Consider the following 23,674-nt stretch of genomic DNA (forward strand, 5'->3'; position numbering starts at 1 on the left):
AATCATAGAATCATAGAATCGTAGAGTTGGAAGAGACCACAAGGGCCATCCAGTCCAACCCCCTGCCGAGCAGGAAACACCATCAAAGCATTCTTGACATATGCCTGTCAAGCCTCTGCTTAAAGACCTCCAAAGAAGGAGACTCCACCACACTCCTTGGCAGCAAATTCCACTGCTGAACAGCTCTTACTGTCAGGAAGTTCTTTCTAATGTTTAGGTGCACAATTTGACATGAATGTTTAGGTGCACAATTTGACATGAACGCGCAATTAAAAAAAAGGATGTCTGGCAGAAAGAGAGAGAGAAAGAGAGACCTTTCCCAGACCTCCTTGGAGGAGGATGCGAATTAAAACAAGGACCTTCTGTGCATGAAAGCAAGTGCCTGACCCCTAAACCACATGCTCCTCTTCACAGGAAGAAGCCCGCTCCCTGTGGGAATCCCCCATGGTCTTCTGGAGAGCCAAGTTCCCGTCTCCGATTACTCCTTCACATGATCAAATCCTGGATGTTTGTCAAGCTGGAAGTATGTCTCTGCAAGAACCATGCTTAATATAATGCTCTAGGTCTAGGACAAGGGAGATCTGGGCTTGATTCCTTCAGAGGCGGTTTTGGGGTAGTGCGACCGGTTTGGCCTCACTGCGCTGCAGGGGGCACCATTACAAAATGCCATAGAATGGAGCGTGAGAGGTGTTGGGGGGGGGGCACACGTGCTGGATGTTAGCATCGTATAGGGTGCCACTGAAATTGGAGAGCCGGACACTGAGGTCCAGCTCCAAGGGTCTTCTGGCGGTTCCCTCCCTGCGAGAAGTGAGGAGCCAGGTAGAGGGCCTATTCGGTGGTGGCACCCCCTCCCATAAGATGTCAAGGAAATAAACAACTACCTGACTTTTAGAAGACATTTGAAGGCAGCCCTGTTTAGGGAAGCTTTCCATGAGAGTTGCTGGGGCAACCCAGCCAGATGGGTGGGGGTATAAATAATAAATTATTATTATTATTATTATTATTAAGTCTGCCACTCATTCCTTATTAAGCCATGATGCTGTGTTGCCAGGTGACTTTGACCCAGTTGACCCCCCTCAGTCTGCCCTACACCCCAGGGCTGTTGTAAGAAACAAACAGGGGAAGGAGGGGGGGGTTCCTGATGAACTACAGCAGGCATCCCCAAACTTCGGCCCTCCAGATGTTTTGGACTACAATTCCCATCTTCCCTGACCATTGGTCCTGCTAGCTAGGGATCATGGGAGTTGTAGGCCAAAACATCTGGAGGGCTGCAGTTTGCAAGACCTCATGACTCTGTGGGTTCTTCGCAGGGGGAACTCCCCACCCACCCACACTGCCCCACCAGCAAATACTGATTTGAAACCTGGAAGAGTTCCCTGCTCTTCTGGTCCAAATGGATGCAGCCTGGGAGTTGTGACTATGACAACTGCAGGGCGCTGCCTTCAACCACCAGTTTCCATTTGTGTTGCTGGCCCGAGTTACCATGGCAACCCCTCTGCCTCTGTTCTGCTGAAGCTCTCTCTGCAAGGAGGGTGTTGTTGTTGTTTAGTGGTTTAGTCTGTCCGACTCTTCATGACCCCATGGACCAGAGCACGCCAGGCACTCCTGTCTTGCACTGCCTCCCGCAGTTTGGTCAAACTCATGTTCGTAGCTTCGAGAACACTGTCCAACCATCTCGTCCTCTGTCGTCTCCTTCTCCTTGTGCCCTCCATCTTTCCCAACATCAGGGTCTTTTCCAGGGAGTCTTCTCTTCTCATGAGGTGGCCAAAGTATTGGAGCCTCAGCTTCACGATCTGTCCTTCCAGGGAGCACTCAGGGCTGATTTCCTTCAGGATGGAGAGGTTTGATCTTCTTGCAGTCCATGGGACTCTCAAGAGCAGGGTCCCCAAACTAAGGCCCGGCGCCCAGATACGGCCCAATCACCTTCTAAATCTGGCCCGCGGATGGTCCGGGAATCAGCATGTTTTTACATGAGTTGAATGTGTCCTTTTATTTAAAATGCACCTCTGGGTTATTTGTGGGGCATAGGAATTCATTCATATTTTTTTTCTTCAAAATATAGTCTGGCCCCCCACAAGGTCTGAGGGACAGTGGACCGCCCCCCTGCTGAAAAAGTTTGCTGGCCCCTGCTCAAGAGTCTCCCCCAGCACCAGAATTCAAAAGCATCCATTCTTTGGCGATCAGCCTTCTTTATGGTCCAGCTCTCACTTCCATACATCACTACTGGGAAAACCATAGCTTTAACTCTACGGACCTTTGTCGGCAAGGTGATGTCTCTGCTTTTTAAGATGCTTTCTAGGTTTGTCATCGCTTTTCTCCCGAGAAGCAGGTGTCCTTTAATTTCGTGACTGCTGTCACCATCTGCAGGAGGGTACAGAGTCCCATTTTGGACAAAAGGGAGTTGTTTTGGAAGAAACAGCTCTGGCACAACATACCTTCAGGCACAAGGTGGGGAATTCTGTCAGAAATGGAAGCTGCCAAAATGGGCAGCATCGCCAGACCTTAGGAACAGAAGTGCAGGCGAAACATAAACGGTGTGTGTTTTGGTCTTGTGAATGTTACACAATCAATTACATTATTTTCTGCATTGTTTTTGATATTTCCCTTTCATTCTAATGCACTTGAAGCCCTACTCAGAATTGGCCTGTTGAAATTAATGGGCCTGGCTCCATACCTGCCAAGTTGCTGTCAGAGAAATAAGGGAGCGGGCCGGAAATAGCAGACCAGAAGTAGCGCTGCCGCCATTTTGGAACTGGGTGGAGCATGCTCAGAAGTGACTTTTGATGCTGCTTTGCCCAGTTCCAAAATGGCCGCCACGCCAGAAGTCGCACTGCAGCCATTTTGGAACTGGGCAGAGCAGCATCAAAAGTCGCTTCTGAGCATGCTCCGCCCAGTTCCAAAATGGCCACCACGCCAGAATAAACCGGGAAAAAACAAAAAAATAGGAACAGCTGGAAAAACGGGGATTTCCCGGGGAAAACGGGAGACTTGGCAGCTATGGCCTGGCTCGCATTGATCTATCCATTCCAATAGGTTTACTCAGAGTAGGACTTAGCTGGGTATGCCCCAAATTCCTTACCCTTGTGCCCACTTCTCTGGGAGCAATCCCCATTGAATTTATAGGGCTCAGTTTCCAAACAGACCCATATAGGATGCTGCTTTGTAAATCAATAAAATAGTACTTTATAAACAACAACACAGCAACGAACTGGACCTGTTTTCCCTTTAATACCGGGTAATGCTCAAAATAGCTTCCATTTTGTTTTACTCTACAAAAGACGCTGATGCAAACATTGCTCAAAATCATTAAAGCGCACTAAATCCATTTCCCTACATTATTTCAAAATTAATCTCAATTTTCCAACAATGTACACTATTGCAACTTTATAATAGAAAAGAATTTGTCTGCATGGCTCATACCCAATGTTAGTCCTCCTAGGGGCAGAGCCATAAAGGACACAATTAACTAAGATCCATTAACTTCATTAATTGCTCTGAGTAGGATTTATTTGGCTACAGCCCAATATCTTTAATATTAATATCTGATAGGCAAGACTGGTTCTTTGGGGGGGGAGCGGTCCTCAAAATTATTGCTAACGCACAGTGCGACACTATCCAAGTTTACTCAAAAGTAAGCCTCAAGTCACATGCAAAAGGAAGTAGGTCCCAGCTAGGAGGAAACAGGAAGTTCTCGACTGGCTGGACCAAACATTCCTCCGCATGTCCACTCTAGGAAAACAAGGAATGTTGTATTTGACTGCTACTTATGTATCACATCCCACACTCTCCACCTAAAAAGGCAGCTTGAAACGACCTTGCAGTGTTTCGAGGCACAAATGTGCACATAAGCATAAGAATTCCACCCCATTTTGCCCTTGGCCCCACCCTGACACTTGCATTCGGCCCCCAGAAGGTTCATTGCAAGCGAATGCGGCCCTCGGGCTGAAGAGGATTCTTCGCCCAAGTCTGATTCTTAATTTTATTCTTTCCTGTGTGCACAAACAGTTCTGTTTATTCTTATTTAAGGAAAGAAAGGGGGGGGGACGAAAGACCAGACCGACACAGGACAAAGCACTCAGCCTCCTTTGGGTTGGCGAATACACTTTGACGCTCTGGTTTTATTGCACAGCTAAATCACAGCAAATTGCCCAGCATCTTAAGCAATTGGGTTTAATTTAAAACTTCCACGGGAGCGCAGCTTCACAATAAATTTCCGGGCGAGAGAGATTCGTGGATAAGATGGTGCGTTTTGTTCCCAATTAACAGCATTTCTTTCTTTTTCTTTTTTTAATGGGGAGAGGGCCAAGGAGAGGAAAAGAAAAGGAGAATGAGGGAGGGGGGGAACCACACTAACTGAGGAGGCAAATAAATATACCATTACTCTTGCTCCCTCTAATTGCAAACTCAGCTGCCGAGTGCCAGCAGGATGTCGGAAAGCTGGCTGCATGTATTTGGGAAGGCCATGCAATGGCTAATTGTGTGAATGCTCTCTAATTTTCAAACATGGTGCTGCCTTAAACTGTGGTAGAGAGAGGGAGGTGCAACGGCAGATTTGGAGCTGTCAGATTTTGGGGGCGTCCTGCGTGGCGCTAATAACATAGCGCCCCCTGCCTCTCGCACTCCGTTACACATCATCGTTACGGTGCCACCTGGGCAGGGCCGGATTTAGGTTTGATGAGGCCCTCAGCTACTGAAGGTAATGGGACCCTTTATATGTCCAGCTGTCCTTCGTTGACAACAAATGGCCGCTGTTTTTTGTGTTGAATCTATGCTAGATGGTAATTGATGGACCTAATAGGTATCTCAAGCCATTTGCACATGTTGCCATGTGACCAGTCGACGTAGAATGTAGACACTGTATTATATAGAAGTGAGCAAACCAGTGATGTTTTAGGGAGCAGGCTAGCAGACGGGGTCCGTTACTTACATCAGGCATCCCTAAACTGTGGCCCTCCAGATGTTTTGGCCTACAACTCCCATGATCCCTAGCTAACAGGACCAGTGGTCAGGGATGATGGGAATTGGAGTCCAAAACATCTGGAGGGCCGAAGTTTGGGGGGGATGCCTGACTTACATCCTAGGAGCCTACACAACACAAAACACTGTTGCTGGATGTAAAGGTAAAGGGGACCCCTGACCATTAGGTCCAGTCGTGACCGACTCTGGGGTTGCGCGCTCATCTCGCATTATTGGCCGAGGGAGCCGGCGTACAGCTTCCAGGTCATGTGGCCAGCATGACAAAGCCGCTTCTGGCGAACCAGAGCAGCACATGGAAACGCCGTTTACCTTCCCGCTGTAGCGGTTCCTATTTATCTACTTGCATTTTGACGTGCTTTCGAACTGCTAGGTTGGCAGGAGTTGCTGGATGGAGGTTTTATTTTATTTGTTTTTTATCTTATATTTTGGAAACGTACATCCAGTTTTTTCCCTTTAAGTTTTTTTTACAGCTTGTTTAGCTTACACGTAAATCCGGCACTGCCCTTGGGGTGCTGGCACCCAGTTGCGCTGACTTAAAACTGCCCCTGGGAGGTGGAAGGAGGGATCTGCTTTTAACTGCAAGAGGGGTTGGCGAGTGAGGAGCATGGAACTTTCCCCCACCTGTGGCACACTCTGTGCATGGGAGCATTGCCCCTGTAGACAAGCTTTGAGGGCTTTTGAGGAGGGGAGGGTGGGTGTCACTGGGAGAGTTCTGAGCTTCTCCAAGTCACACTCCTTCTGCACTTTAAGTCTCCATTGAGAGCAGTACAGTGGTACCTTGGTTCTCAAACGCCTTGGTACTCAAACAACTTGGAACCCAAATACTGCAAACCCGGAAGTAAGTGTTCCGGTTTGCGAACATTTTTCGGAAGCCGAACGTGCTCCGTTTTGAGTGTTACACTTCCCATTTGAGTGCCACACGTCCGTTTTGAGTATTACGCTGAGGTCTGTCTGTTTTTTGCAATTTATTTTGCCGTTTTTGTTTTCGCAGCTCTTTTTCGTTTCGTTTTTGTGACTGTGTGGAACCCAGTTCAGCTACTGATTGATTGATTGATTGATTGTGTGACTGCAGTACATTGTTTATTGCTTTCATTTTATGGATCGGTGGCCTCGCTAGATAGTAAAATTCATGTTCAGTTGCTGTTTTAGGGGTCGTTTTTAAAAGTCTGGAACGGATTAATTCATTTTGCATTACTTTCTATGGGAAAGTGCACCTTGGTTTTTTTTGGAAAGCTTTGGTTTTGGAACAGACGTCCGGAATGGATTAAGTTTGAGAACCAAGGTACCACTGTCTGTATCATACCACTTTAAATGGCCCTAGCTTCCCTCAAAGGATACTGTAGTTTGCTAAAGGTTCAGAGAGTTGTCCGGGTGACCCCCCCTCCATTTCCCTCAGAGAGCTCAATGATTCCTGGAGTTCCCTTAGAAGGGGGATTGATAGTTAAACCACTCGAGGCCCTGCAGCTTGGGGAGACAAGTAGGCACTTCCCAGCAGCTCTTATGCACCTGTAACAAACTACAGTTCCCAAGAGCCTTCGGAGGAAGCCATGACTGTATGGATACAGTCAAACCTTGGTTGTCGAACGTAATCCGTTCCAGAAGCCCATTCAGCGTCTGAAATGTTCGACAAGCGAGGCGCAGCTTCCGACTGGTTGCAGGAGCTTCCTGTACTCAAGCGGAAGCTGAGTCGGACGTCCGGCTTCTGAAAAACATTTGGAAACCAGAGCATTTACTTCCGGGTTTTTGGCATTGGGGAGCCGAAACGTTCCAAAACAGAGGCATCCGGGAGCCGAGGTTTGACTGTACTGTTTTAAATGCAGATTGCGGATGAGGGCATGGCAGCAATTTGGGGAGAGGAACCATAGGGTAGCTCTGCGGCAGAACCCCAGCGTTGCCTGTGCAAGGTCTTGAGTTCGATTTCTAGCATCTCTCAGTTTAAAAAGATCAGGTAGCACAGTTGGTGGCGGGGGAATAGACCCTTCTCACTGCCTGAGCAGATAGCTGAATCCTGGGACAAATAGTCTAATACATGATTTTGGAGATTCATCCTGACCTCCTCCTTTGGGACAGGGCCTGGCTCTTGCAAACCCCTGGCTATGTAGTAAGGATTCAGCAGACACCAAATTCGGCCTCGCCGAGAGACATCACCACCCGGCCTTCGAGGCTCTTGGGGGAGGCACAAACCACTTCTTCCCTGGAGTACAGGACGGCAGAATGACGCACCACCCAGTTCACGAAGGCGCGCATGAGGCAATCACACGCCCATGGGTTTCTGGCGAGGTCAAGGCTGAGCTTTGTGAGCTGGCCTGAGAACCGAGGGTCCCAGGAAGCGATCTGGTTGTCAGAGATGAACAGGGTATCCAGATTCCTCAAAGGCTCGAAGATTCCTGGTGGGAGATGGGTTAAGCTGTTGTTTAGGAGGAAGAGGAAACCCAGGCGTGGGACTTCCTGGAAGGTCTTGTCTGCGATGGAGTGGAGTTGGTTGGCTCCTAGGTCCAACCTCTCCAGGAGAGGCATCCCTTCCAGGATTTGCGGAGAAAGCTGGCGGAGGAAGTTGAAGGAGAGGTCCAGAGCTGTCAAATTCTCCAGTTTGCTGAAGCAGGAGGGGGGAACGTCCTTCAGCTGGTTGTTGGAGAGATCCAGGGTCTCAAGCCGCCTTAACGGCTGGAACCACTGTGGCCGCAAGTTGGCCAACTGGTTCATCTTGAGAAACAGGTGGTTCAACGAGCTGGAATTCTCAAATATAGACGGAGGCAGATCTTCCAGGAGGTTGCTTGTGAGGTCCAAGGTGTGCAGCTCCGGGAGGTCACAGAATATGCCGCTGGGAAGGCCTTTCAGCCTGTTGTTGGAAAGGTGAAGCTCCTGAAGCTTGGGCAACCCCAGCAGTGCATCCTCGCCGATGCTGGAGATGTTCGTGAACTCGACGGAGATCAGGGTCGTCTGCTCAGGGAAGCCAGCTGGGAAATGGCTAAGGAACGGGGAGGTGCAGGAAAACTCGGTGATGTTGCTTGGGGTGGCCACAGGGGGGCACTGGAGAGCCTGGAGGCAGCAGCAGTGGAGGGATAACACCACGCAAACAATAAAGATCAGGACTGAGGAATCCATCATGTGACTCTGTATGGATGGGGAGAGAGAGAGAGTTTATTTGCATCCCTGAGAATTTGCCTTGGCTGCAAGTAAGTTGAGAGCTAGGCACCAAGACAAGTATCATAAGGGGGAGTGTGAGATGTGGAGCTCTTGATTTTTGCATTTTTGTGTGTTTGCTTTGCTGTGCTGTTGTTGTTGTTCAGTTTTAAATCAATTATTTGTATTCTATGCATTGTGACCGGTTGTGACGCCTTATAGCTTTTAGCAATAAAGATTCCATTCATTCATTCGCATCCCTGTAAATACCTGCATGGTCCCCTGCCCAGCTTGAGAAAGCAAAACTTATCATTTGGGCAGAGTGGATAAAGTGGATGAAGCTGGGATGAGACCCTTAAATCTCAGGGCTGTGGGTTCGAGCCCTGTGTTGGGCAAAAGATTCCTGCATTGCAGGGGGTTGGACCCCGGCGGCCCCTCCCACCTCTGCAATTCTAGGATGAGAAACATAGCAAGACAGACAACAACATCCACATCGTACATGTAAAGCACATTGCACATTTAAAGCACACTGTGGGAGTGTCATTTGTTAAGGGTGCTGGGAATTGTCATTCTTAGAGGGGTAAGAGAAGATATCTTTATTGTCATTGTCCCCTTGCGGGAACAACGGAATTACTCGGTTGCTACATCCACTCAGATAAAGCATTCCGCATCATCCAAAATTACTACAAAACCTAATTAAAAACAGTAAATATGATACAAAATAAAAAGTAAAATAAGATGACTTCAAAGTCCAGGCTTTCCATTTAAGGCCAAAATCGCTCTAGAGAAGAAACTGTTCCTGAGACGGCTCGTTCTTGCCTGCATTGTTCTATATCTCCGTCCCGATGGCAGGAGCTCAAAGAAATGGTGACCAGGGTGCGTTGGATCTCTTGATATGTCTAGTGCTTTTCTATGGCACCTGGTGGTGTAGATTTGTTCTAAGGTGGAGAGTGAGCAGCCAATAATGCTCTCTGCTGTTTTAATAATTCTACACAGCCCTGCTCTATCCTGAGAAGTACAGCTTCCGTACCACACACATAAACCGTACGTGAGCACGCTCTGTATGGCACAGTGATAGAAGGCAAGCAGCAGCTTTTGTGGAAGATGGTTCTTCCTTAAAATTCTCAAAAAGTACATTATGAGCAAGTTATTAACTCTGCACCACTCTGTCAGCTGCTCTACCTCATCTCTATAGTCACCCTCCTTATCAGAGATGAGCCTGATCACGGCTGTGTCATCTGCAAATTTGATAACCCTATTTCTAGGGTGGGCAGCGACACAATCATATGTATAAAGAGTATAAAGGAGCGGACTAAGCACACATCCCTGTGGTGTTCCTGTGTTAGTCCTAAGCATAACAGAGGTATAAGGGCCCAACCAGACCCTCTGGGACTAAGCACTAAGCTACAGTTCCCAGGATATATCCTGTGATATTTGCATTGGCCACAAGTCACGACGATCACAGTAGTGGTGACCGCAGAATGCTGAGTGTTGAGTGCGGGAACAGAATGTGGCAGCCAGGGTGTGTGTGAGGAGGGAATGGAGCTCTCTAGAGAAGGGAATGGCTGGCTGGCTGGCAAATGAACTTCTTCCCTCTTGTTCTTTCTAAAAAAAAAGGCTCTTCCTCCTCCTCTGCTTCTCCCTCCCACTTGTAAAATTCCGCAATGTTCTGTGGCCAGCTGATTGCAAATTCTCCAGCTCGGAGGACTTGTGCCAGCTGAGTGCTTTTGCATCACATCTCTAGTTTTTTGTTCATTTATTCTGTCTTTGTTGACCGGAGGCGAGTGGGCGGGGGTGGCAGGAGCTTGTACGGAGCACCAAATACCTTTGGAAACATTGTCCGCCAATTTCTGTTGATTGGCTCAGGGTTAGATCGCATGCCTTGCACGAATCCTAGAATCCTAGAACCGCAGAGTTGGAAGGGGTCCCCGGCGGTCATCTAGCCCAACCCCCAGCAATGCAGGAAGAAGGTCGCAGGTTCAATCCAAGGCAGGGCTGGAGAAACGGTGCCTGAAATCCTGGAGAGTCAGTCAGGGTAGAGAGACCCAATGGTCTGACTTGGTAGAAAATCTCACTATTCAGGATGAGGACTCAGTATTAAAAGGATGTTTGCTATTGTGCTCGATCTGGGAGGCATGATGTATCCCCACTGAGTGGCTGAAAGAACCTCATAAGGCAGTGATGGCGAACCTATGACACGCGTGTCAGACGTGACACGTAGAGCCCTCACTGCTGGCACGCGCCCCATCGGCCCATTCGCGCTGTTGTTGTTGTTTCCCCCCCATTTGTTCTTCCGCTCCTCCTACAGCTTGTCTCCGCTGTTGCTGGTAGCCAGAGATTGGTTTTTTAACCCATTCTGTGCTGGGTTTTTTTGGTGCTTTGGCAGACTATGATTGGGTGTAACAACGTTCATTTTTTAACCCGTTCTGTGCTGGGTTTTTTGGCGCTTTGGCAGACTATGTCGGTGCTGCGTGTTAGTTCCAGTGAAGGTATTATTCATCATTTATTTCTGTTCTCTTTCCCTCAAAAAAGCACAGCAGCTTTGGGGCACCCCCCCAAAGCAAAGCAACTTTTGCACCCCCTCAAAAACCCCTCCAAAACTTTGGTCAGCAGCTCCCCCAAAAAAGCTCAACAACTCTGGGCACTTTGTGATAAATAAGGGGTTTTTGGTTTGGTTAGGTTAAATAATTAGTTTTTGGTTTATTAAATGCAGTTATATATTACAATTATACATTTTTTGTTATTTAAACTATAAATATCGTGAAATTATGTTTTTTTTCTCGAAGTGACACACCACCTGAGTTATGCTCGTTTTTTTGGCGAATTTTGACACACCAAGCTCAAAAGGTTGCCCATCACTGTCATAAGGACAGTCTGAGCAGCGGTTCCCAAACTTAGGTCTCCAGTCCAATTAGGTCTCCATTGGACTACAAGGCCCATGATCCCTGACCTGATGATGGGAGTTGTAGTCTAAAAACAGCTGGGGACTCAAGTTTGGGAAACTCTGGTCCAGAGGGTTCAGTCCTACTATGAATACAACATGCCCCGCTGCAGTCAAAAACATCTGGCGGGCACCAGGTTGGGAAAGACACTTGTATACCCCGGAGAACCGTAAAAACCAGAAACTTGGGGAAACAACAAGAAGTACTGCATTTTGCAGCCACAGGAAGGAAGAATATGTCCAGACCCTTCAAATCTCTTGCATGTAGTTGTTGTTCCTCCCTCTTCCCACATCCGCAGCTTCGCTTTGACATAGCGTTCTCCCTGTTCTGAAGCCTCCACAATTCAGATTCTTGGAAGCTGAGATGAGCCAGGGGACATTGGTGCAGGACGAAGGACAGGGAGAAGAAAGGTCGAGGGTCTCTTACCTGCAGCTTGGTCGCTTTCGCCCAGCAAACTAACCCTTCCACAGTGGACCTGTTCTACTTTTGCCTTATCGTGGAAGCAAGGGATTGACGCAAGGAGGTCTCCGGTCCCCCAAAAGGTTCTCCACCCCTGGGAAGTTGAAGAGGAAGGGAGGGAACAAGAGCCTTCTCAGAAATAGCACACGACGGCCCTTGTGGTTTGGGTTGCATCATCTGGTTGGGAAACACTCTGTTGAAATCTGAAAGGGGCAGAGCTCAAATGAGTTTCAGGACGCAGAAACTGGTATTGCAATGACCTGAAACCAGTGGCTACGAAGAAAAGTGAAACCTTTAGGAAAGAGGCCCAAACTCTCATACAACAAAAATAATATTTAGCATATACTGGACCTCATTACTGGTTCCGGCCAACCGCCTTCTCAATCCAGCCCGCGGACGGTCCAGGAATCAGTGTTTTTTTACCTGAGTAGAATGTGTGCTTTTATTTAAAATGCATCTCTGGGTTATTTGTGGGGCATAGGAATTCGTTCCTTATTTTCCCCAAAAAATATAGTCCGGCCCCCCACAAGGTCTGAGGGACAGTGGACCGGCCCCCTGCTGAAAAAGTTTGCTGACCCCTGCTTTAGTTTGTGCTGAGACACTGTCACAGGCTTTCTGACTCACTCGCACATGCTCAAGTAGTTGCAGGTGCAGGACACCCCCCCCCCCAAAATTAACCGGCACACCTGACTTAACCCTTTCTTGTCCTTTTTCTCTGCATGCCTAGACCCCTTACACCAGGCATCCCCAAACTTCGGCCCTCCAGATGTTTTGGCCTACAATTCCCATCATCCCTGACCACTGGTCCTGTTAGCTAGGGATCACGGGAGTTGTAGGCCAAAACATCTGGAGGGCCACAGTTTGGGGATGCCTGCCTTACACATTAATGTCACCACCGCATCATTTGGCAGCTAATTCCACACATTCACGATACGGAACCTCAGATTTCTAGGTGGGAACCCGGGGAATCATCTAGTCCAGGCATCCCCAAACTTCGGCCCTCCAGATGTTTTGGACTACAATTCCCATCTTCCCCAACCACTGGTCCTGTTAGCTAGGGATCATGGGAGTTGTAGGCCAAAACATCTGGAGGGCCGCAGTTTGGGGATGTCTGATCTAGTCCAACCCCCTGCAACTCGGGAATCTTTCACCCAAAGCGGGGCTCAAACCCACAACCCTGGGATGAAGAGGCTCTTACTCTACCAACCGAGCCATCCCTCTTAAAAAAGCACACACCAAACCCTTAATCACAGAACCAAAAAATTGCAGAGTTGGAGGAGGGTCGCTTAGTTCACCCCGCTGCAAGGTTCCGGCATTCAGCAAAGATTTGGGCTAAGGGATCTCCCATCTCTGAAATCCCACGATCGCATGTCCACAGATTCCTCCAGCCCTTTGCTTTAAGCTGCTCAGAGCTGTGCCTTCGTCCCTCCAGTGAGTTTGTTCTAGCTGAGATCAGAATCTTTTTGCCTCTGATGGACGCAGTGGCTGGGCCAAGTTTGAGCAGCTGCATGGACTGAATGGGCGCTTTTGTGATTGGTCTCCACATGGCTTGTTAACCTGCTCGCCTCCGGCAACTGCTGTAACACAAGGGAAGAGGGCCAGGATTCGTTCCCCCCCCCCAAATAAATAATTTTCATTCAATTTTCCAAATAAACAAACAACACATAAACAAAAAACATAAAAACACAATTACAATTCCTCTTATATACCCTCATCTCAGTTCAGTTCGCTCTGCCGAGCTGTGACTTCCCTCCCTCCCGCCATTCGTCTTTATTACTCACTCTTTCCTCGCAGTTCATCTTAAAAAGCAGAGACATCACCTTGCCGACAAAGGTCTGTCTAGTTAAAGCTATGGTTTTCCCAGTAGTGATGTATGGAAGTGAGAGCTGGACCATAAAGAAGGCCGATCGCCGAAGAATTGATGCTTTTGAATTATGGTGCTGGAGGAGACTCTTGAGAGTCCCATGGACTGCAAGAAGATCAAACCTATCCATTCTGAAGGAAATCAGCCCTGAGTGCTCACTGGAAGGACAGATCGTGAAGCTGAGGCTCCAATACTTTGGCCACCTCATGAGAAGAGAAGACTCCCTGGAAAAGACCCTGATGTTGGGAAAGATTGAGGGCCCCAAGAGAAGGGGACGACAGAGGACAAGATGGTTGGACAGTGTCCTCGAAGCTACGAACATGAGTTTGACCAAACTGCGGGAGGCAGTGGAAGACAGGAGTGCCTGGCGTGCTCTGGTCCATGGGGTCACAAAGAGTCGGACACGACTAAACGACTAAACAACAACATCTCGCAGTTCCTTTTTACCCACATTTTAAACCTGTTCGTAGAATTTACAGTGGTATCTCTACTTACGAATGACTCGACTTACAAATGTTTCGACTTATGAACGGAGCTCCGCCCGCCATCTTGGATGCGGTTTAGATAGGATTTTTTTCGACTTACGAATTTTTAGATAGGGTTGCTTCGACTTATGAATTTTTTCTCCCAATGCATTCCTATGGGATTCGACTTACGAATTTTTTCGACTTACGAATGTGCGTTGGGTACGCATTAAATTTGTAAGTCGAGGTACCACTGTATTTCAGTCCTGCAAGTGTCTTTAAACTTCTACAGTTCTTCTCCATATATTCAATGAATTTACTCCATTCCCTTTGGTACTTTGTCTCTCCCTGGTCACGGATCCCGCAGGCCAACTTTGCTAACTCTGCATAGTCTATCATTTCCGTCTGCCACTCCTCGATCGTCGGTATCTCTTGTAATTTCCATTTTGGGGCTAATAAAGTCCTAGCTGCGGTTGTGGCATACATAAATAGTCTCTGATCTCTTGGAAGAGGGCCAGGATTGAGGCGAGGGGAGTCGACTGTGCTCCTTACCAGAATCTGACACCCAGCAACCACACCTGAGTGGGAAAGGGGGGGCATGTGGGAACAGGTGAGCACTGAAGCAGCCCCCTGGAGTCCAGCGACCTGGTCGCACACACCAAGATACATCAACAGAAGTCTAGTGTCCAGATCAAGGGAAGTCACAGTCCCGCTCTATTCTGCCTGGAGTCCTGTGTCCAATTTTGGGCCCCACAATTTAAGAAGGATGTTGACAAGCTGGAAGGTGTGCAGCAGAGGAGGGCGACTGAGATGATCAAGAGCAGGGGTCCCCAAACTAAGGCCCAGGAGCCGGATGCGGCCCAATCGCCTTCTAGCATGTTTTTACATGAGTAGAATGTGTCCTTTTATCTTACCTTCTGAAATATACTCGGAGTCGAGAGTGAATTTCATGCTCTTTATTCAGCTCGTAGTCATCAAGGAGAAGAAGAGAAGAAGAATGCCCTTTCCCCAAAACTATCTGCTTATATACATTATTTACACAATGGGCTTTGCGTGATTGGCTACTTCAGGGCTACACCTGTGGGCCAATCAGTTTGTGGATTGACTTCTGCCAGCAGCCGGATTGGCTGCTCCTGCAGGCCAATCAGGTTGCGGATTCACTTCTGCCAGCCGCCTGATTGGCTGCTCCTGCAGGCCAATCAGGTTGCGGATTCACTTCCACCTGGAGTTGGATTGGGTGGCTCCTGCGGACCAATAAGACTGCTGATTCTGGATCCTATTGTTCTATGATTCAGCTCAGTACATAACATCTTCCAAGTCCCGGACTGCAGAATCCGGGACCGGCAGCCGTGTGACACCGGAAGTTGCGTCGACGTAACTTCCGGTGTCGCTTTGCCCTCTACGGGCACAAAAAATGGCCGCTGCCGGCTTCAAAAGTCGCTTCTACGCATGACCGGAAGTGCGTCGACGCAACTTCCGGTGTCGCTCCGCCCATCTATGGGCACCAAAAATGGCCGCCGCCAACACCGGAAGTCGCATCTACACACTTCCGGACATGCGTAGATGCGACTTTTGAAGCCAGCGGAGGGCATTTTTGGTGCCCATAGAAGGGCAAATCAGAAAGAAAAAAATGACCGCCGGCAGGAGAAAATAACAGAGAAAAACGGGAGACGAAGTGATATGGGGGACCACCGGGAAAAGGTAAGTAAAAACGGGGGTTTCCCGGGGAAAACGGGGTACTTGGCAGCTATGCCTTTTATTTAAAATGCATCTCTGGGTTATTTGTGGGGCCTGCCTGGTGTTTTTACATGAGTAGAATGTGTCCTTTTTTTAAAAAATGCATCTCTGGGTTATTTGTGGGGCATAGGAATTTGTTCATATTTTGTTTCCAAAATATAGCCCAGCCCCCCCACAAGGTCTTAGGGACAGTTGACCGGCCCCCCGCTGAAAAAGTTTGCTGACCCCTGACCAAGAGTCTGGAAACCGAGCCTGGTGATGAGGAAGGGTTGAAGGAGCTGGGTATGTATAGCCTGGAAAAGAGGAGCCTGTGAGGAGACAGTCAACTTCAAATATCTGCTGGGCTGCCACACGGAGGAGGGAGCACGCTTGTTTCCTGCTGCTCTGGAGGGCTGGACTAGATGATGCCTGGGGGGTCTCTTCCAACTTTACAATTCTATGATTCTAAGGAACAGCAGCTGGCCTGAGGTCAGCCAGCAAACTTCATTGGTGAAGGGAGAAACCCTCAGTTTTGGCCTAACAGTCTTAGCACTCTGTACATGTTTTTTTTGCAGTCTCCGTCTCAGGATCTGTCTGTCTCGAGACACAATGGGGTGAAGTCAAACCACTCCGTGAGCAGCGACTAAGTGACCTCCCTAAGTGCAAGCCTGGGCAGGGTGTCTGGAGGTCCTGGGCTGCCCAGATGACCAAGACCCCCCCCTCTCGGCCTCGCTGGTGGGGGTCCAAAGGAAAGCAGAGCAAGACCAGCTGGGCCTCCTGGAGTTAAATCCTGGGGTCGTTGCGAATAAATCTAGGTTTGCTAAACTGCTCAAGTGGGCTACAATCCTGCAAGTTTGACCGGTATGTTTTTGACCCCTGTGGGTTTTGCCTGACATTGTTTGTTTGGCTGTGTTTATTGTATAAACTGTCTTGTGAGTCAGGGATGGGGGACCCCCTGGGGGCACCCCAAATACTGCTGCAGCTGATCAGGGGTAAGCAAACTTTTTCAGCAGGGGGCTGGTCCACTGTGCATCAGACCTTGTGGGGGGCCAGACTATATTTTGGGGGAGAAAATGATCGAATTCCTATGCCCCACAAATAACCCAGGGATGCATTTTAAATAAAAGCACACATTCTACTCATGTGAAAACACCAGGCAGGCCCCACAAATAACCCAGAGATGCATTGTAAATAAAAGGACACATTCTACTCATGTAAAAACATGCTGATTCCCGGACTGTCCGCGGGCCAGATTGAGAAGGCAATTGGGCTCGATCCGGCCCCCAGGCCTTAGTTTGCCTACCCATGTCCCTGATGGACACCATCACCCTTTGTCCTTTCTTAGCTGCACCTAACTGCACTCTGATCCTAAAGGTAAAGGTAAAGGGACCCTTGACCATTAGGTCCAGTCCCGGATGACTCTGGGGTTGCGGCGCTCATCTCGCTTTACTGGCCGAGGGAGTCGGTGTACAGCTTCCAGGTTATGGGACCAGCATGACTAAGCCGCTTCTGGCGAACCAGAGCAGCGCACGGAGACACCGTTTACCTTCCCGCCGGAGCGGTACCTATTTATCTACTTGCACTTGATGTGCTTTTGAACTGCTAGGTTGGCAGGAGCAGGGACTGAGCAACGGGAGCTCACCCTGTCGCGGGGATTCGAACCGCCGACCTTCTGATCGGCAAGTCCTAGGCTCTGTGGTTTAACCCACAGCGCCACCTGTGTCCCTGTGCACTCTGATCCTAGAAAGGATAATTCTGGAGGCAAGAGTGGAAGGAGAGAAAAGATTAGATGTTGTCCTTTCTTATATATGCCACTACATATTTATTTACGTATGCCACTACAGCGGCCCGTGTTTTGTTAGCCCCCAAATGGAAAACGAGCAAAATCACAACTAAAGAAGAATGGCAACAAAAACTGATGGAATATGTCCAGCTTGCAGTCCTAACATATAGAATAAGAGAACAAGATGAACATACATTTAGAGAAGATTGGAAAATGTTTATTGGATATATGGGGGTGAATCGTGTACAGCTGAAAACGCTGGCAGCATTAAGATAAATTCAACAGTGTAAATAAGTTTTGATGGATGTAATGATTGAATACTGGATGGTTTAGTTTTTGTAAAATATGCAGGGATTTATGATATGCGAAATGAACCATGGAAAGAGAACAAGGGAAGTCGTTGATATTTTAAGGTTGTCTAAATGAATGTAAAACAGAAAATTATGGTAAATAAAAATTATAGAAAGAAAAAGATTACAGTAGATGTTGTCCAAACTACCTAACACACACATGTCCCTGTGGAGTGGCAGTCGCGAATCGGTGGCACATGCCCTTCTGGCTTGCACTCTTTATAAAGACTTGAGGAATGAGATTATCGCCCCTCTTTTATTGCCCATTCCGGGTCGCCCAGCCAGGGACAGATGAAGGCGTTCTGGCACCCATGGGCGTGCCCCCGGGGATGGGGCATTGCCTTGCAGCACGTATGCATGGCGTCGCGGCTCCGGAGCCGCCCGCAAACTGCCCCAGCGCCATATGGGGATGCTGCTGCCCTGGATCCTCCGCTTGCGGAACCACGAGCAGAGGATCGCGGCGCTAGAGCGGTTGCGCTGGAAAGCCACGAGCAAGCCGTGGAGCGAGGTTTTTAAAAAAGCCTCGCTCTGCAGCTTGCTCACTCACTGGCTCGGTGCGCGCTTTGCTTGTTCCTGGGTGAGGGGTGGGCCAGGGAGTAGCGTCAGCCGCCGCCGCCCCCCCTCCCTGGCCTGACCCTCGCCTCCGCCCCAGCAGGAAGAAGCAAAGCGTGCGCCGAGGAAGTGAGTGAGCAGCCAGCTGCCGAGCGAGGCTTTTACCGGGGGGCGGCTGGCTGCTCGCTCACGGGGGGGCGGGAGCGAGTGTCACCCTCCCCAGAATGGAACCCAGGGCGCCCCGCCCCATCTCCCCCCTTGCTGGGCCCCTGTGCCCACCCACTGCTATAGCGTCCTTTCTCTTGGCGGATCAAGATGAGCAGGTGACAGCAAAGGTGGCAAGGTTTTTAGCTGGGGCAATCAGAACAACATCCACTATTTGACTATTGATTCAAAACCCTAAAATGTATTTTATATAATTGACTTTTTATTTCTATTCTTTGTGTATCGTATTGTTGTTTTATTGCTATGGCCGATGGCTGACGCAAATAAGGATTCATTCATTCATACCTAACACATAGGGGACTGGTCGATATTCATCCTTGGCCACAAGGTGGCCCCCTTGCAGTTTTCTTCAAAACACACTCCCTAAGTCCTACTGAATCTTGCAGTATTTCTAAGGCTGTGTTCACACGTCTATTTACTCGTTTACTAGTTGCAGCGCAGGCTTTGCGACCCACGTTCCTACGACGCTATGCAAAATGCAGCCTTTGTTATTAGATACTTGTTCAGTGTGTCAAACCAGCTTAAGGATGCAAGAGGTAAAAAGGTAAAGGCAAAGGACCCCTGGATGGTTAAGACCAGTCAAAGGTGACTATGGGGTTGTGGCACTGATCGCTTTCAGGCCGAGGGAGCCGGCGTTTGTCCGCAGACAGCTTTCTGGGTCATGTGGCCAGCAGGACTAAACCTGGTGAGGGACGCGGGTGGCGCTGTGGTCTAAACCACTGAGCCTCTTCGGCTTGCCGATCAGAAGGTCGGCCGTTCGAATCCCCATGGCCGGGTGAGCTCCCTTTGCCCTGTCCCAGCTCCTGCCAACCTAGCAGTCCGAAAGCACGTCAAGTGCAAGTAGATAAATAGGTATCGCTCCAGCGGGAAGGTAAATGGCGTTTCCATGCGCTGCTCTGGTTTTGGTGTTCCGTTGTGCCAGAAGCGGCTTAGTCCTGCTGGCCACATGACCCGGAAAAACTGTCTGCGGACAAACGCTGGCTCCTTCGGCCTGTAAAGCGAGATGAGCACCGCAACCCCAGAGTTGTCTGCGATTGGACTTAACCATCCAGGGGTCCTTTACCTTTTAAGGTGCTACTGGACAATTTTTTAAATTTTTAAAATTTATTTCAAAAAATATGAAAGTAAACAGAACAAAACGGGAAGGGGGGGGGGAGAAAGAGAAATTCAGGAAGAGAGAGAGCTTCTTAAGGGAAAAAGGACTCGTTGAATAGAGCCCAAACCACGTGCCGCACGACAGTTCCAGAAAAGGAGTCCCAATAAAAGGATCCATTTCAGGGCACAGTCCCCCTGCCCCCCCCGGCAGCAATCTGGTGTGCGGGGAAACAGAGAGGTCCCTTCTCCCAGTTCCCCCCCCCCATGGCTGCTGCATCTCCATCCCACACAGGGCCCTGTTTCCTCCATCCTCCTTCTCTGGCGGGCTCCTCTATTAAGCATTTCACTGTGTTAGCAATATTGTTTTCTTCTTTACTAGCTCCGAGGGAGCAATCCAGCTGGAGATTTATAGCTCGGCTAAAATCACCTTCCATTCTTAAGTGAGCCATCCATATAGTCTGTGATCAGGGACGAACCGTCCCCCCCCTTTCCCTCGCCCCACACCAAACGAAACACAAATTCAATCTCGCCTGGCTACGGAGCAAATCCATTTCATGCAGACAGCTGCCCGGGTAGCAGAGTGTTTTGTCTCCTTCTCCTTCTGACCTTGATACAGAGCAATGGATGTGTGCGGGGTTTTTTTTTGGGGGGGGGCGGGTTGCTAGTGCAGCGTTACGCACAGACAAACCGGCATACTTGGCGACGGGTCGCTCGGATTTCTTTAAACTGGTTTGTCAACCGGGGGTGGTGCGCCATAAAGCCAGCGGATCAGGCAGGGCGGGTGGGCAGCCTTTAGCAGGGAAGAAATAGAGTCGGAAGTGGGAGGTGTGTGTGTGTGTGTGGGATGCCTCACCCACTTTTGGCTCCAGCCGCCGCCCCCCCCCGCTGGCACTTGCGCCCCCAACAGATTACGCTTGAAAGGATGAGGCCCATTCGACCACTTCGATCAACCGGTACTGCCACCAGTGCTGCAAAACACCGGTTCCACATTTGGCTCATTTTTTAAAAAAAGTGTGGCAGCCCATAAACTTTGGAACTCCCTGCCACTTGATATCAGCCAGGTGCCTTCACTGTACTCTCCTGGCACCTGCTTAAGACATTTTTGTTTGTTTGTTTAGGCAAGCCTTTCCAGATGTTTAGAAAGTGGGTGCGAGCTTTCGTCTGTTTTGAGTCTCTTGTTATTGTAACACTTTGAACGGTTGAAGGGTCATACAAGTAGGGCTCAAATGTTGCTAGTTCGCGGGCAAGCAAATCCGATTCCAAAGGCCTAGCCTGGTGGAATCTAGACACATATTAAAAAAAAAAACGCTGTGAAAATGCTTTTAAAAAAAGTTTTGAAAAATATATTGAATTTGTCATGAGCTCGCTAGCGCCATCTAGTGTCACATTTATATAATTCATTGAAAACTTACTTAAAATGTCATATTTGCAGTTGTGTAGCTGAGTCCCCTGCTTCAGTTGCCATCGACGGTTACTATTCGTATGCCACACAGCTTTTCATGTTGTTGCTTTTAAATTATACTGTTATGTGCTACATCACATTCGTTTCATTTTCATTTTGTTCTTAAATGCGAGCTTGCCTGGAAATTGAGCCCTATGGTGGAGAAGAACGGCAGATCAATTCGATGGATTTATGCCAAAATGGCTAAAATGACCGGAAGAATCAGAAACCGGGACGACCAAATTTTTAATAAAGAATGGGGGGAATTTATAACTTCTCTTAAAAACCATTGTAAACAGTTAAAATCATTAGTAGGATTGGAATAACACTTGTAGTTTAACGGTGAATTTTTGATGCAATGCAGAGGTAAAAGATTGGGATTATTATAAAAGATGGAGGAAATGATGAACAATAAGACCCACAAAGGTGTGTGTGTGTGTGTGGGGGAGTCCAGGAGATTCCTTGGAATTTTGTTTCTGTGTTGTATGTTGGATATGTGACTGTAAATTTTTAATTGAAAACCATATATCCATATATATATATATATATATATATATATATATATATATATATATGAAATTATGCCCTATGAGGAAGAGTTGAGGGAGTTAAGTCTGCTCAGCCTGGACAAAAGAAGGTGATGCGTTGGCCCCCTGCAAATACCTGAAAGGCTGTCTGTCGCTTGGTAGATGGAGCAAGCTTTTTCGCTGCTGCTGCTGTTACTGCTTCAGAGGGTGGGACCCAAACTGATGGGTTCAAATGGAGGGAAAAAAAGGGGGGAAAGGGGAGGAGATTCCAACTAGGAAGGACTTTCTAGTGGTGAGAACTGATTGACAGTGGAGCAGCCTACCTTGGAAGGTAGTGAACTAAAAAAGAGACGTGGCCTGCGGACAGTCTGAGGGGCTGGGCAGTGTCCAGCGGAGGGCCACAGTTGGCTCCTAGACCTCAGGACACATCCCCCCACACTTGTGCCAGGAGCTGGAGTCAGGAATGTGGGTCAGCAATAAAAACACCAGTGTCGGTGAAGATAACTCTCTATCCAAAGAAACTGAAACAGTTCAGGCTTGGTCATCCCAGTAGGTCTTGCCCCAAAGTGGAAGATGCAAAGGTAAAAGACCCCTGGACGGTTAAGTCCAGTCAAAGGTGACTCTGGGGTTGTGGCGCTCATCCCGCTTTCAGGCCGAGGAAGCTGGCGTTTGTCTGCAGACAGCTATCCGGGTCATGTGGCCAGCAGGACTAAACCGCTTCTGGCGCAACAGGACACCGTGAAGGAAACCAGAGCGCATGGAAACGACATTTACCTTCCCACTGCAGCGGTACCTATTTATCTATTTGCGCTGGTGTGCTTTTGAACTGCTAGGTTGGCAGGAGCTGGGACCGAGCAATGGGAGCTCACCCCGTGGCGGGGATTTGAACCGCTGACCTTCCGATTGGCAAGCCCAAGAGGCTCAGTGGTTTAGACCACAGTGCCACCCGCATCTCTTTTTTTGGCAGATGCAAGGACTTTCCCTGCTGTCCAAGGCTCCTCCTCCCCCAAGCGATCTGAGGCTCCTCCATATTGTCTATCTATGCTCTTCCTCCTTCATACCTCTTTGACTTTGAGGGGACCAGGCAGGAGGGGAGCTGGTCGCAGCAGGAGAGGGAGACACCCTGGTTTCTTTACCAGCCTGCCTCATCTCTGCCTCCTGGTCCTCCTTAAACGATGCCTTATGAGGAACGGCTTAGGGAGCTGGGTATGTTTAGCCTGGAGAAGAGAAGGTTAAGGGGTGATATGATAGCCATGTTCAAATATATGAAAGGATGTCATATGGAGGAGGGAGAAAGATTGTTTTCTGCTGCTCCAGAGAAGCGGACACGGAGCAATGGATTCAAACTTCAAGAAAGAAGATTCCACCTAAACATTAGGAAGAACTTCCTGACAGTAAGAGCTGTTCGGCAGTGGAATTTGCTACCAAGGAGTGTGGTGGAGTCTCCTTCTTTGGAGGTCTTTAAGCAGAGGCTTGACAGGCATATGTCAAGAATGCTTCGATGGTGTTTCCTGCTTGGCAGGGGGTTGGACTGCATGGCCCTTGTGGTCTCTTCCAACTCTATGATTCTATGATTCCTCCTCTGCTGCCTCTGAGCCCGCACTGCCCTCTGCCACAGACACTCCCTGCTCATTAAACCCTGTTGCCCCTCCAGCTTCCGACACCTCCAAGTCTTCTCCCTCTGACCATTTGCCGTCATCCCACCACCACTCCCCTGGCTCTGAGCTATCATCCCTTGGGGGTTCCCCATCTGATGCCCCCCTCCACTCCACTTCCTCCAGCCAGTCCTTGACACCTTGCTTGGAGGAGCTCCTCAGTTTTGTGCGGTTGCGGTGAACAGGGGTGGCAGCAGGATGGCTGCCGCAGACCATTTCTTAAATGCGCAAAAGCGACGACAACCCGCGCTATTCTCCAAAGGTATAAGTGCCTGTCCTTCGAGGCTGGCGAGAGGCGAAAACTGCAGCCTCATTGTGCCCTAATAGGCTGTAATGTTTGCAATTTAAATATGGAGTAATAGCAGCCAGACGCTCTGCGATGTTTATTGTACACAAGGCTCATCGCGACCGTGTTCGGCCTATTTATTACATCGCCTTTTAATGCCGGATTCCAAGAGACACCTGGGGACGCCGGCAACTTAATTTATTCCTGCCATGCTG

General features: G+C 48.8%; 1 protein-coding gene across 1 annotated transcript; it reads right to left on the reverse strand.

The window, feature by feature from the left end:
- Window positions 1-2,967: 2,967 nt before the first annotated feature.
- Window positions 2,968-11,666, reverse strand: LRG1 (leucine rich alpha-2-glycoprotein 1). The gene is made up of 2 exons (XM_035120683.2): window positions 11,469-11,666; window positions 2,968-8,091 (listed from the first exon to the last, which is right to left on the reverse strand). The coding sequence occupies exon 2, from the start codon at window positions 8,083-8,085 to the stop codon at window positions 7,087-7,089; it is 999 nt and encodes a 332-aa protein (XP_034976574.2). The 5' UTR covers window positions 8,086-8,091; window positions 11,469-11,666; the 3' UTR covers window positions 2,968-7,086.
- Between the last annotated feature and the right edge of the window lie 12,008 nt (window positions 11,667-23,674).

This window comes from Zootoca vivipara, chromosome 6 (genome assembly GCF_963506605.1).
Source record: "Zootoca vivipara chromosome 6, rZooViv1.1, whole genome shotgun sequence".
NCBI classification, from domain to species: Eukaryota; Metazoa; Chordata; class Lepidosauria; order Squamata; family Lacertidae; genus Zootoca; species Zootoca vivipara.

Coding starts and splice junctions, on each gene's coding strand:
- LRG1 (XM_035120683.2), bottom strand. CDS start 8,085: ATGATGGATTCCTCAGTCCTGATCTTTATTGTTTGCGTGGTGTTATCC.